This window comes from Arachis stenosperma, chromosome 7 (genome assembly GCF_014773155.1).
Source record: "Arachis stenosperma cultivar V10309 chromosome 7, arast.V10309.gnm1.PFL2, whole genome shotgun sequence".
NCBI classification, from domain to species: domain Eukaryota; kingdom Viridiplantae; phylum Streptophyta; class Magnoliopsida; order Fabales; family Fabaceae; genus Arachis; species Arachis stenosperma.
In genome coordinates, this window is record NC_080383.1 from 4,375,922 (window position 1) to 4,391,032 (window position 15,111).

The 15,111-nt window shown below is 27.7% G+C and overlaps 1 protein-coding gene across 4 annotated transcripts; it reads right to left on the minus strand.

Annotated features, from left to right (window-relative positions):
- Positions 1–8,539: 8,539 nt before the first annotated feature.
- Positions 8,540–12,575, minus strand: LOC130942011 (probable receptor-like protein kinase At2g42960). Of its 4 annotated transcripts, XR_009070755.1 has the most exons (10): positions 12,446–12,575; positions 11,815–11,848; positions 10,517–11,255; positions 10,300–10,404; positions 10,084–10,203; positions 9,830–10,000; positions 9,611–9,740; positions 9,320–9,529; positions 8,876–9,093; positions 8,540–8,768 (listed from the first exon to the last, which is right to left on the minus strand). XR_009070755.1 is itself a non-coding variant. In XM_057870674.1 (9 exons), exons 3-9 carry the CDS (start codon positions 11,182–11,184, stop codon positions 8,959–8,961), a joined length of 1,539 nt encoding a protein of 512 aa, XP_057726657.1. In that variant the 5' UTR covers positions 11,185–11,255; positions 11,815–11,848; positions 12,446–12,575; the 3' UTR covers positions 8,540–8,958. The 4 variants fall into 4 exon arrangements, 3 of the variants coding, with proteins under 3 accessions (XP_057726657.1, XP_057726659.1, XP_057726658.1); XM_057870674.1 differs by having other exon boundaries at positions 8,540–9,093; XM_057870676.1 differs by lacking the exon at positions 12,446–12,575 and having other exon boundaries at positions 8,540–9,093; positions 11,836–12,339.
- Between the last annotated feature and the right edge of the window lie 2,536 nt (positions 12,576–15,111).

Sequence of the window (15,111 nt, forward strand, 5' to 3'; positions counted from 1 at the left end):
TTCAAATTTCCGTGGGAGGGTTATTGAAGACACTTGTGTGCACATAGATGGCTATTCAAATTCAATTCGCCGGTGTTTCATCAATTTTGGTTTTTGTTTGCGTGTCTAACTGCTTTTGATTAAATTTATGGACGGATACCTAACTTTCAAGTTTCAAGTTTCAACACTCATATGATATTGATCAATGATATTTTGATACCATAATAATCATTTTTTTTCTTTTTTCCCCTCATCATTTAAAATGAAGTAAAAACGAATATATATATATATATATATATATATATATATATATATATATATATATATATATATATATATTAAAGTTTAATTTACCCCTCATAGGTTATTATTTGATGCGACTTTTTATCTGTCAATAAAATCATTATATATGAAGCCCTATACCAATTAAAATTATATATAGAGTTACTTTTTAAGTAGAAATAATTCTTTTTTATTTTATTTTATAAAAATTAATTTTAATATATAATATATATTAAGAGGAATTAATTATATATTGGAGTAATAATTTCCCAGTGTTTGACAAATTAAAAATATATAGTCACAAAGAAAAATTCTAAGTGACCAGCATTTTTTTCTTATATTTAAACTAATACTACCCATTTTTTTTACACTAAAAATACTGATTCTTAAATAATCCAAATGCATACATAATTGTTGGTGTTGACCAATAGACAATAGTACTAATTGATTTGGTTAAATGATTATACAGTTAATGAGGTTAATTAACTTAATGTGGTAAGCGAGTATTAATTGATTAAGTGGCGTAGTTTAGCGGGATAGCTACTTAAGTAGTTAAAGAGATTGTTGATTTAGTTGTATATTTATAAGCAATTTGTGAACTGTTTATTACTTTACTATATATCATGAACAGTAATCCAAATTGCCATTCAAGTATTCAATTTAAGGAATTTTTTTTATATATTGCATTTATATATGATATCCATGTTTTATAATATATAGCTATATTCTATATTTTTTAAAAGTAATAAAAAAACATATTTAAAACTAGGTCCTAAAATATTTTAGTCGAACACTTTAATTTTTAATAAATTTTAATCTTCAAAATTTTTATTTCGTTAAATAAATGAGTCTTTATATCAGAATTGTTCGTTTGTATAAAATTATTAATAACATGAGAATAATGTTTAAATTTTTAAAAATTATTATGTTTTTATTAAATAATAATAAAATTAATTTGTGTAATTTTTTTTATCAAAATACGACGTAAAAATTATTTTTTTAATAATATAAAATATTAAAAATTGATTTAATGGCTAAATTTTTTAAAAATTAAAATATCACCGGATTATAGACTCCTTTAAATTTATTTGGATATTACTCTTAAAAATGTCATGACATCAGACATATTAAAAACTAAGTTACCAAAAAAACCTTAAATTGAAATCTCTATCCTAAACAAGAGAAATTGAGATAGCGAAAGGGTATAATGATCACAATAAGTTACAAGACAAAAATTGTGCCTTTTTTTTTTTTTTGGCAGCTACAACGTTTGTAGGAAGCATTATGACTAAAAAAATTGGATTACCATAATCAACGGCACTAACAGACAGTTTATTACCATGCAATATTCAAATCTTATTACGTCTTCAAATTAATTTTCATGAATGAATCATTGAGTGCCTCCTTTATTGGTTGCTCTGCCGCCATGCATGCTTTCAATGAATCACATTTTTTAAAAAATAAACAAATTTAATGATACTAGTTCTACTAATTACTAGTATTTCTTAATTACAAATTATTTAATATTAAATTATTAATAAGTTTATCAACTAATTAATTGATGTTGCATAAGAACATAATAACAATTATCCTGTAACTATATCGGTATTTCAATAAAAAGAAGTTTAAAGAGCTAACTATAATATATATAAGTCAATTAAGTTAACTCTTTTTTATTTTTGATTTAGTTTAATATAACAGATTTGTTTTTAAATTAATTAGTTAGAGTTGGCTTCACTCCTAATTGATTTTTTAGCATAACTTTTTGGATAAGAATTTCGCTAAAGAGACAACAAGAAATCTTGATAATGTGTACAATTGTCTAGTTATTTAGCCTAATAAGAATAAATAATAAAAATAATTATCATTTAATTATTTCACATCAAATTTTAAATTTAAAAAAATCTAGTTAGTTATTTAAAAAAAACCATTCCAAACTCTAAGGTAGCATTTGGTAGAGAGACAGAGACAAAAAGACTGAGAACTGAAAGACAGAAACTAAGAGACAGAGATTGAAATAAATCTCAGTATTTTGTTTAATGCAAAATGAGAGACAGAAATTGAAACAAGAATGAAACTCTAATTTAATTTGCACAAAGGATAAAATTGGAATTAATTAATTGAAATGAGGTTATTTTAGGTATAAAATGTTATTAAAGTTTCAGTCTCCATTTCTAAAAATTTTAGTCCCTACTTTTTAGAGGTACTGAAATACTGAAATTTTATAAACAGAAACAGAAATTTTAGTATCAGTCTCTGAACCAACAAACATGATACTCAGTCTCAGTACCTCAAAACAAATACTACCTAATTTATCAAAGCATTTCACTCCAATACCCTCTTCAATCGGCCGCCACCCCCACCTTCATCAATAATCATCCCACTTCATCCCTACTAAAAATAACCATCCACTTAAGGATAAAAATAATCATCCCCATACCTAATGAATTGAACATCCAACATATTTTAATTATATATAATTAAACCCAATTAAATCAAAATAATCATCCACATAGGAATTAAAATAATCATCTGCATACCTACTAAAATTATCATCCTAAAATGGCCATTGAAGTAGAAGAAGAAGGAGATAAATGAACAGAAGAAACAATCATGATCAAACTGGCGGCGAGGGAAGCTACATGGCCGGCAGCGAGTGGGCAACGCGAAAGAGGCTGTCCAGAGTTGGTGTGACGTGATCGAACGTTTGCAAAGAGGATGGGCAGCAGAGGATGGACGTATAAAAACGTCACACTAATATGTCCCCTATGTGATACGAATGAAGACGTTAAAGGGTGAAATGTCGCCGGCTGGGGGAGGGATTTTTCCGACTAGCACGTTTAGGACTGTGTGAACGACACAACTTTTGTGATGGTGCTGTTCGGTCGTCTGCGATGTGCACGGCGGCATCTTCCGTAACTATACGCGATGATAACTGTTGTAAATAGCGGCGCAACACCGTTGAAAGAAGATGAGACTGGGCGAGAAGCAATTCAGTTCAAATATAAGAGAGAGATGCAATTTTGTGTTGTTCATTGTCTTGAATCTTTATTTAGATTGTATTTCAAATTAAAAATAAATAATAATTAATTAATTTAATTATTATTTAATTTTAATTACAAAAATATTTTTATTATACACATTGGATACTAATTAGATTGGCTTCCAATATTTCTTCTTTGGTTAATTATGTTAAACGCTGACTTCTAAAATCTCACCATAACAAATATCCTTAACTAAGCCAATGAAATCGATTTTTGGATTTCTTATATATAGTAATAATTAAAGCTTAAAATAAATCGTTGTAGAAAATACCATAAACTTGTTACTTGTATATGTATATATGGAGTTATAGAAGTAAATAATAAAAAATTCGTTGAGTTGTCTTGTTAAAATTTTATTTTAATATGTAACTAATAAGTAATATATAAATTAATTATAATTTATAAATTATAAATTTAAAATTTATCTAATATCAATTTAGATTTTTTAAATTTATTGTTTTAAGTTATAATTCACGAATAAACTTTTCAATAAACTCATGGATTTGTGAAATTTTTAAATAGGACGAGTTCAAATTAAAAAAAAAAATTATAAAACATAACAAGTTTAAAATCGTACCATTTGTTTGTTCTAATTACATTCCAATATTCACTATTTAAAATAAATAAATAGAAAAATATTTAGTTAGTGGCAATCTTAAAGTAAAATTTTATTTCAGTCCCTAATAATTTTTACAAGTGACAATCTATTGCGTTCTAACAAAATTAAAATACTATTTTGATCCCATTTATTTATAATTATTCTGTTAGACATTTTAGCTTTTTCGACAAAATTCTAACTGTACTATTAACTAATTATATAGTTAGAATTTTACCGGTATCATTTGACAGAATATTTACCAAATGAGTTAAAATATCTAACGAAATGAATGGATGAGAATTAAAATGATATTTTAATTTTAACAAGATGCATATCATAGAATTTGAATTCTTTAAAATTTGAATTTTATTTTAGAGAATAAAGTGTGATCTTCTATTCTTAAATAGTTTTTCTTTCATATTTATTCTTGGTCCCACTTATGAAGTAAATAGTAAAAAATCACACTTTACATTTTAAAATAAAATTTAAACTTTAGAGGATTCAAATCTTAGATCATATTACTTATAAAAATTATTAGGGGTCCAAACGAAATTTCACTCTTATATATTTTTCCCAACACTACAAATATGTTACAAATTGATTTAATTCAAATATAAGATTTAAACGAAGAAAAAAAAAATCCAGCTATGCAACAGTTGTGAAAACCGTCACTATCACTCACACTTGTCAACAATCACGGCTTAATTTGTCTCCATATTCATATTCATACATAGAAACAAATAATTAAAGTTGTCATCCGATTCCATATAGTTTTTTTTTCTTCCTTTTTATATATATGTTATTTGAGTAGAATGCAAGCCATATACTCATATGCTGAATACAGTAAGATTGCGTTTGTTTATAGAGACAGGACACTGAGACAGGGACATTGAAACACAAAATTATGTTTAGCAAAGAAGACATTAACAGAGACAATGTGTCTAAAGACACTGAATTAGTGTATTTTGTGTCCATCTTAACAGGAAGGATACGGAGACACTAACAAGGAACACAACTTATTTTTTATTTTTTCTTTCATTATTCTTGTTAATTTTTCATAATTATATTTTTTATTGTTATATTTTTTATCTCAAATTTTTTGAATGAAAAAAAATGAGAATAAATTGAATTTTCATAATTTGTTTTAATTTATCACCAAACAGAATACAAGAACACAAATTTTTGTGTCTCTATCTATCAATGTCTTGTCCTATCTTATTCTCAGTGTCTTGTCTTGTCCTGTTATTAGAAACAAACGCAGCCTTAATAGCTGCATCTATTGAATATTGAAACCAATTTTACAGTGTCTATATTTTATTAAAACTATAATTAAATATTTAGTATAAAATTAAAATAAATAAAACATAAGAGATAAAACTAAAACAAAGTATACAAACGTTTTGAGGGTTATTTTAATTAATCCTTAACCCAATAATATTCTAAAAATTGAAATTAAGCATATAAATTAATAAATACTTCATTAATTATTTTCTTTTATTAAGATATTTTAGAATGTTATTTTACTAATTTTAGTAATTGAGAAAAATAAAAAACTAACTCAATTTATTATAACAAAAAAATTATTAATTATTAATGAAGAAGTTACTCCTGCTTTTGATTTTTTTTTCCCCAAACAAATTGGACTTAGTATAAATTAGAAACTTAGAAGTATAGCATCCATCTAGCATCAGCTTAGAAAGCCATGTGTTTAATGAGGAAAAACACATAAATAATAATGATTAATAGTGTTGAAAAAGAAATATTAATATATTATTTTTCATGGTTTGTATACTTTTATGTTGCTTATACAAATGGACTTCTTTTTTTGTTTAATTTTTGTCTTGCAATCCCAAAGCAATGCTAAAATGGCAATTATATTAATAATCTCAGTTACACAGTACTAGTTACATAATTAATTAGCATGGCTTATACCTATAACATTACAATTATATAAAGGCAATGCCATGATTTTGGTGTTTATATAATTTTTTCGGACTAATTTGTTCTCAAATAATTAATTTCATGAAACAAAAATATTTGGACAAATGGTAACAAAATTTATTTTTAAAAAATCCATTAACCCTCATTAAAAGAATGAATACACTTCTCTCCAATGTTCTATGAAAAATATTATTATTGTTTTATTTTTTTGAATTCCAAATAATAAAACGATAATGAAAGATGTATTGAACTACAAAACCAAAAGGCAAAGAACAATAATAATGAATGAGTTGTAAATATGGAATATTGAATTTTAAACAACAACTATGTTCATTCATGCATATTATATTGGAGTACCTTATAAAAATTGTATTTAAGTATCTTATAATAACCATTTTATATTTTGTTATTATTCGTCAATTCAACGAACCATTGAAATGTTTGGAGCTTTTATTTTTCTAATACCTTAGGAAATATGGATGTAAATAGTTGAGAACTAGAACATGCATTTCTGCAATTAAATTTGAAAAATCAAAATTGATTACCAAAAAATTACATTCTCATTCGTTATTTATTAAAAAGACAATATATCTTTTTTATACCCCATCAGGACTGGGTAGTTAGAATGTTCCATAAGCATATATTTAATAGAGATATAAAAATATTTATTTTGAATTTTTAAAATTTCAATTTAAATTCAATTCAATTTTAATTTTAATTTCTTTTTTCTTAAGAAAGTAAATTTTTTAAAATATCTTGAACGACTCATAAAATTAACATAAATACATGATAGGTGAGCTGGTGAGACAATATAATGGAGGAAAAGGAAAAGATTAGAAAAGGGAAGAAAACAACACAATGTAATAAAGGCGATGAGACAATATTAGATAATATGGTGACAAGATATAATATTATAATAAAAATAAAAATTAATTTTTAAAAGAATAATAAAATTATTAAAGATAATTTAAGATGTTGAACATAAAATTAAAAAATAAAACAAATGTTTTTGATCCATTAAAATAATATTTAAAAATAAAGAGTATTTTCAATATAAATTTTATATCTGCTTCAATAGGATTGAAAAAATAAATAAATTTAATAATATTTACAAATAATTTATTTATAAATAATGTTATAAATTTTCATTTTGATTTTGTTACATATAATAACAATGTAATGATTTTTTCATCGTACCTTATTTATTTTAAATTTAATTTTTTAATAATTGATATCAAATTTATAACTTATAAATAAAAATATAAAAATTAATTTTTAAAAATAATAAAAAATAGCTGAACAAATAAACCACTAGTTACTAATAATTTGTTAACAATTAACAGCCGGTGACTCATTCACAAAATGATAGCCATAGCATATAATATACATCAGTAATTTATATTGGGTAATTACTCACATAAAAATGTATTTTTTAAAGATGATAATTAAAAATTATTAAATATTTTAATACATTTAATTAAATGATTTAATATCATATATATCTTAATTATTACCTTCATATAGAGATATTTTTGTGTGAATAGAACCATCTTTATATATAGAGAAAAAAGAAAAATAATTCAATTAACTAAAAGTATTCATAATATAACATGCATAATACCATAATGGCATAATGTGATTTAGAAATATTCAAATTCAAACTGGTTCAAATAAAATTGTTCATTCAATTCAATTTAAATTAAAAACTAATTAAAATTACACTAATTTATATTAAATTGTAATCTTTTTTCAAATCACATAGATTGTATTCCTATTCAATATTCTTCAAGTTGATGTTAATTTCAATTGAAATTTTATTTTTAAAAGTTAAATCCACCTATTTTTTTAAGAAAAAAAAAAGAGAAGAAGAAGAGCATAATTGAATATGCAAATAATATGCAATAGTGTTGGATTCAAACAAGAAGGTTTGGACAAGTTGCCCCATTCCCAATGCAATGGAATTTGTAAAGTGGCAGCAGAGAAAAGATTGGCATTGATGCAACCAAGTACTGCACCCTCTGAATGAATATAATCATGTATGTACATACATACATTCATACATACAACACTGCTTTTGTCAGAAAAAGAAAAAGAAAAACATTATTGAAATTATTTTGTTGGAAGCTTGAATTCACTTTGTTTGACTGCAGCCCAATAAATGATACTTCAAGTTCAAGACACTACCTAGTAATACTTCAAAAAAGATTATATTTTTTGAAATAAATAACAAATATATGAACTTTAGTGCTAAGAGGTTTCCCTACTAAATTCTAATTCTATCTTAATAGTTAATAAATAGGACTAACAAAATTGTCACAATTTAATTTCTGTTACACAAGACTTACATACAGATCTACTAATAAGGGAATTTAACAATTGTAGTATTCAAGTTACCATTGATATTAATGGAATGGAATGGAATAATTATTATTTGGAAAGGAATAAAAAAAATGAGCATAACTAGCTAAGCCAACCATATTGGCATCTTGAAATGGGAATTTTTTTTTGTCAGAAAAAAAGAGATTTTTGTCTACACCTTACAATACCCATTTCCTGTTAAATCATTGTGGCAACTTGGAATTTGAATGGCATTATTATCAATATTATTTGAACATTTAAAAGTAAGTGTTAATATGATACTTAACAAAATAAGATGGATATTAAGGTAACATTTTCCTATAACTTAACTAAATACTTTAACAAGCAAACATATATAATTGTGGGAAGAAAATGAAGCCAAATAAATATTAGTTTCTAACTTTCTCCACTCTCATGGAGAGTTGAAAGAGTCCAAAAAATTAACAATCATGTAAATGAAAGATAGGCATCTCTGTACAACATTGACACTATCATTGGCATCACTGATTCTCATTCTACCCTCCTCTTCTCAGACATGGTTGGTGTGTTATGTGTATCATAATAGTCTTCAATGGCCACATTGAATGAAAAAGTGAAAAGAAAAAAATGCTTCATTATCAGAATGGAATATATGATCAGATTCTCTTCTTAGATGCAGGCAAAATTTTCTTACAGGGCATAAGCTTGGACATATATATGGAATGTTTCTTGTTACCGGAGCGAGTACAACCGGAATTGTACCTTGTCGTGTGGTTCTCAATCCTGTCCCTGTCCCTCCATTCTCGCCGGCACAATGCCTTCGGAATTCCCTGCCTTTTCGCCGTTGGATGGACCGCAACTAACAGACTCGATTTCCATGCTGGCAGTGCGGCTCTTTCTATTCCTTCGATCCTGGAAGGACGATTATATCAATCAGCTGTGTAGTTTAAGTCTAGTGTTTTCGAGTCTTTCGACAAGCATCGAGTCAAGAAGACTAAGGATCTATGATCAACTCAATAGATAAACTTTGGTAAGAATGCATATAGGATAAAGATTTTGAGAAAATGTTGTAAAAGATTCAAGAGCAAGGAATCCTAAAACAAAACTTAACTTAGAAGACAAGTTATAGAATGCAAACCTCTCGAAATGGATATTCATCGGCTTCAAGCATCCTTACAACTTGACTCATTTTAGGCCTTTTATCCGCATCAGGATCAACACACCTCAGCGCAACAAGAAGGGCACGCTTCAAAGCGCGTGTTGTTGGTTTAACCTCAAGTCTCGAGTCAACTACTTCCTCGGCCCTCCTTGTTCCCACCATCATCTTGAGCCATTCAACCAGATTAACCTGTCATGACAATAGATTTAAGTCCATCAGCTACATGAAGAGTAACAATAACTTGAAAGAATAGAGAAATGGATTAGATACCTCATTAGGCGGCCGAGCATAGTCTACAGGGTCCCTTCCGGTAACTGCTTCCAGCAGGAGGACACCGAAGCTGTAAATGTCGCTCTTCTCATTTAAGAGGCCACTATTAGCATATTCTGGTGCCACATAACTGGAACACACAATAGGAGTGAGTGTTCAAAAGTGTTCAAATCCTTTAAATAACACAAAAGGAAAGGCGTGTCGAAATGTACTGCATACCCAAATGTTCCCATAACTCTAGTTGTTATGTGACTTTCTCCTGAATCCAATAGTTTGGCCAGACCGAAATCAGAAACCTTTGCGTTGAACTCGTCATCGATCAATATATTGCTAGACTTTATATCCCGGTGAACAACTTTCGGTTCAATTGCTTCATGTAAGTAAGCAAGCCTGCCAAGAATCAATTGTCTCATGTTAAAACTCAACTGTAGTATTCTAAAGTTAAGATAAAAGTAGGTATGTGTTAAACTTACGCTTTGGCTGTGCCGAGCACAACTTTGATGCGTGCCTCCCAAGTAAGTGTCCCCTGTTCCATGGAGCCATGCAGCCATTGCTCTAAGTTACCATTATTCACATATTCATACACTAGCAGCCTGAACATCGATCGTCACGACAGAGAAAGAAACATAATTAAGCTAAAATGCTATTGCTATGTACTTAAAATGAATTGCTTTGCTAAAAATAAGTACCTATTAACACCCTCTACACAATATCCAAGCAGGCGCACGAGATGTTTATGTCTAACATGCCCTATCGCCTCGACTTCAACCCTGAATTCTTTCTCTGCTTGTCCCCTATTTTCAGTCACAAAAGAACAACCACCAAGCTTTGATAACTAGATCGAAAGAATCAAGAAAGGTTGGAAGGAAGCAAATCAACTACACTATAAACTAGAAGTATCCTTACAAATTGTTAAGAAGCTTCTTTACTGCCACCTCGCTTCCATTGATCAATCTGCCCCTATAAACAACCCCATAGCCACCCTCACCGATAACATTCTCCTGCGAGAAACGATTCGTTGCTAGTTGAAGATCCCTGAGTGTAAACCAGTGGCCCCACCCGAGATGAGAAAATTCCGGCAACCCAACTAAAGGAGAGGCAGTCACCATCCCTCCTCCATATGACAACATAGATTGCTTCTTACCATTCCCGGAACTTCCTTCTTCCCCAGACATCGAACTAAATCCTCTCTCGTGGTGATAGCTTGAACTGCACTGACTAATATTATCATGATCACTGGATTTACTCATGGCCAAATGAACTGTTATCTTCTCTGAACTCTTATCATTTGCCTTGTCATGAACTGAAACAGACACATTTTCCGGCTCCACATAAGAACTCTGCACCCCAACCTTATCAACCCTGATATCTTTCGACACATTTGGTATCTTGGATTGAGAGTACTTGTCAACAGATCTCCTAGACTTTCTCCGAAACATCACCCATACAGACAATACACCAAGAATCAGCACTATAAAGGCACTGACTCCGATCCCAATCAAAACCCATCGTTTCAAACCGAAAAAAGATGTCTTCTTCGACAATTCGACATTCAAAGAACTATTGGATGACATAGTTGGTAGCTACAAATTGATCAATTTCTCCCTCCAAGCTCCTCCAGCTGGTAGATTTAAGGCATTCCCACCTGAATGTAAGAACCTAGTTAAGTATTCCCTTTACACAATGCTTCTAAACACAAATGAAAAATCTGAACATTCTAATTTGCAGCCAACATATCAGCTCTTGCAATTGCAACAATCTCACACAAAAAATTCCCAAAATCAACATGTCAACTAATCACTCACTGAAGCTTAATCATGATATAAAGATAATGCTAGACTCCAAATTTTCAATAAGATAACTCTCAAGATCTTAGATTATCAGGATTACCAAGGCACACAGCAAAAACAATCCAATTCATTAAAGGAAAAGTGTATGGGATTCATTTAGGCCAAAACCTAAAACAACACTCAAAGCATTGAACAATAAAAAAGGCACACACTGTAAAATTCACAATTTAATGGAAAAGTAAAAGCACCTATATTGATCATCATTCCCATAAACAAATTCCAATTGAAAAGAAAAGAGAACTAGCAAAGCATCACTTATGATCCAAGTAAACAAAAGATAAAGAAGAATGTGAATTATCCATTAAATTTATGTATATTAAAACAAAGGTGGTTCAGAAGAACAAAAGCATTTACCAGCCTCCTATGTCTTCCTACCTTGAGAACCCCACTGAAGCAAGCAAAAACAAAGAGGATTAGCTTCAATGATCCACAGAGAGAGAAGCACAATAATAAACCCTACTACAACAAATTCCAGATGCTGCAAAAAGAAGATGCAGTGGTACATACAAGTGGTCCTAATAGAAAACCAAAAGAACTCAAAGGGTAAGAGAAGTTAATTTAAAAAACACAAATTGGAGAGGAATGCCAGACAAAAATCTAATTTTGAGGGTGAAGATTTGGAAGGAGGGTTAGAATTGGAAGATTATAGAGAAGAAAAAAGGAAAAAGGTGGCAAAATGGTTGGTGGGGTGTTGTTGTTGTGGTTGAGGTGCAAGGAAGGGCTTATAGGACCTTAACTAGCTGGAAAGGAAGCTTGGTTTGCAGTGGAGGAAACCACAGAAAAGAGAGAGAGAGAGAGAGAGAGAGAGAGAGAGAGAGCAGTAAAGGAAAAGCAAGAATATATGAAAAATAAAAGAAAAAAAATGAACAGGAGCGGTGTCTGTGGTTTTGGTCTAAGAAAAACAAAAAATATTGTAATGAATGATGAATATGAGCAACAACACAACATCAAAAGTAGAGAGAGAGAGAGAGAGAGAGAGGTCAACCTGAATCAAAGAAAGGAGAATGCAAAGTCTCTCATCAAATCAAATCTAGAGCTTCAATACATGTGTTGTCTACTTAGTACTAAGCGAAGTGTGTATAAAAATCTTAAATACACCAAAATCTTAGAAACATTACATCATGCTATCATCCTTTGATAACTGGTAAGTGCTAAACTGCTAACTATTTTTTTTTATGTCAATTTTTTCTTTTTTTTTCTTTTTCAATTTTATACATGACAAAATTTCAATTGGGGTGTTTTGTTTTACATTAAAAGAAAAAAAAAACTAAATTGGAGTTTTTTTTTTATTTTATGCAGGACTGAGACACCATATTCTAAAGGGAAAATATTTTTTTGTTTTTTTTATTTTTTTTTTTGTGAAATTCTAATTCTGTATGATGGTAGCACTGCAGCTTTATAGCAGGCTATGTGGAGCACCTAATTTGGAACATTTGGTGTTAAAAATGAAAAGACAAATTGCATTTATTCAAATTGGAAAATGTATATTTCTACTTTCTATTTTGTGAAATTCTAAACATAAATCATGGGGAATTGGGTATCTAATTTAATTAAAAGAATATATGTATTCCTTTTACTTGTTATTAGTGTCAATTTTCTTTAAGATTAATATATTTTATTCAAATGTTTCTAAAAATTGTTTGAGTGATTATAGTGTAAATTTTATTTTTTCCACATTTTTAAATTTACAAATACTTTTAAATTGAAAAATTCTTAGAGATCAATAATTTTTTATCATCATTTGACTAGTACAAAGCCACAAAAATTAAATTATCTTTAACAAATAAATTTTATTAATTTATGTGTATAAATTCTGAAAAATATGAGTGTAAATTGTATTGATTCATGTATGTAAAATTCTAGTGAATACAAGTGCAAATTATATACTTTTTATATGTAAAATTTTTATAAATATGGGAATAAATTATTATTGACAAAAAATAATAATATTTACTATCATGTAACATTGTTTTTTAAAATTAGGATTACAATATTTTAATAAATCGTTGATTAAAAAAATTATTCAATATAAATTACTTATAATAATTGTATAAATATAACATTATTATTATTATTATTATTATTATTATTATTATTATTATTATTATTATTATTATTATTATTATTAGGGTAAAGTATATTTTTTGTCCTTAAAATTTGGCAAAAAGTTTTAAAAATACCCTTAAGTTTTATTTTGTTTCAATTTTGTTCTAAAAGTTTTTTATTTGCATCAAATATACTCTCGACGGCTAATTTTTCAAAAAATCTAAGATCAATATAACATTAATGCATAAAAATTATACTTGATTTGCTTGTGTTGAAGGTTGTTCTTATAAAATTGTTGTTGAATTGGTCTTGAATTTTCTTGAAAAATTAGTCGTCAGGGTATATTTAATGCAAATAGAAAATTTTTGGGATAAAATTGAAACAAAATAAAATTTAAAAGTATTTTTAAAACTTTTATTAAATTTCAAAGACAAAAAAATATTTTGCCATTATTATTATTATTATTATTATTATTATTATTATTATTATTATTATTATTATTATTATTAAGGTGAGTGATTAGAGAGAAATTAAATTGACAATTTTGTTTCGTTAGAATGTAATTTTATTAGTTTTATTTTGTAATTGCAAACTGTATTATTATATGATGATGATCCATTGTAGTATATTTGGAATTAATTAAATGGATAATATCATCATAATAAGGTAGCATTAATACATGTGCGTGTATATATAATATAAATAAATGTAAGATTATTTGTTGTGAATCGATATCTAAAATTAAATGATATTTTAGGATAAGAACTATGAATTGATTACAAATTCATATCCTAATTTTTTTTGGAAAAGAGAATCCTAATTTCGGTAAAAGATCTTCTTAATAAATATTTATAGAATACTATATAGAATTTTTTAATTTTGAGAACTTTAACTTATAATGTAAGTTTGATACAGCCATGTAAAAGAGAGATATATACAAGCTTTACATGAAGTTTAAAAGGTATATTAATTAAAACATATTACTTTTTCAACTTTTTTTTTATGTTTTTACAAAATATTCAGTAGTGTTTGATTTGTTGAATCGTACGGTAACTTTTTTACCATATTTTCTTGAGGGAAAAAATTAGATATACCCAACAATTGCAAATCTTGGGAGAGAAAAACTATACTTATTATTGGGAAGAAAACTAAAATAATATTATCAACCCACTAAATGAGAAAAAAAGGACAAATAATAATCAAAGTAAATGGGAAAATATAATTAATCTTTATAAACGAAAAAAGTTGAAACTTTTTTATTTTTTATAAGTAGTTCATCAAAACTATTTTTAAAAGATAACTTTTTAAATCTGTAATATCTTTGTTTGATAAATTAAACTAAAAATTAGGGCAAAACACATAAGTAAATCATAACTAGGTCAATATTACATGAATTAGTCAAATCAAAAATTGGTTCATCAATCAACCAAAGGAGATTTCTATATAATTCGAACCAATTTGGTTCGAACTCAATCTCCATGTAATTCGAACCAATTAGGTTCGAATTACACCTTGTAAATGTTTGCCAAATAATTCGAACCAATTAGTGAGGACCAGAGCTGTATTTATATGGTTTGAACGTGAGTTGGTATCATTAGAGAGGAG

Coding starts and splice junctions, on each gene's coding strand:
- LOC130942011 (XM_057870674.1), bottom strand. CDS start 11,184: ATGTCATCCAATAGTTCTTTGAATGTCGAATTGTCGAAGAAGACATCT. Junction 10,204..10,299: donor TGTGTAGAGGGTGTTAATAG/GTACTTATTTTT, acceptor ATCGATGTTCAG/GCTGCTAGTGTATGAATATG. Junction 9,530..9,610: donor ATGCTCGGCCGCCTAATGAG/GTATCTAATCCA, acceptor TTGTCATGACAG/GTTAATCTGGTTGAATGGCT.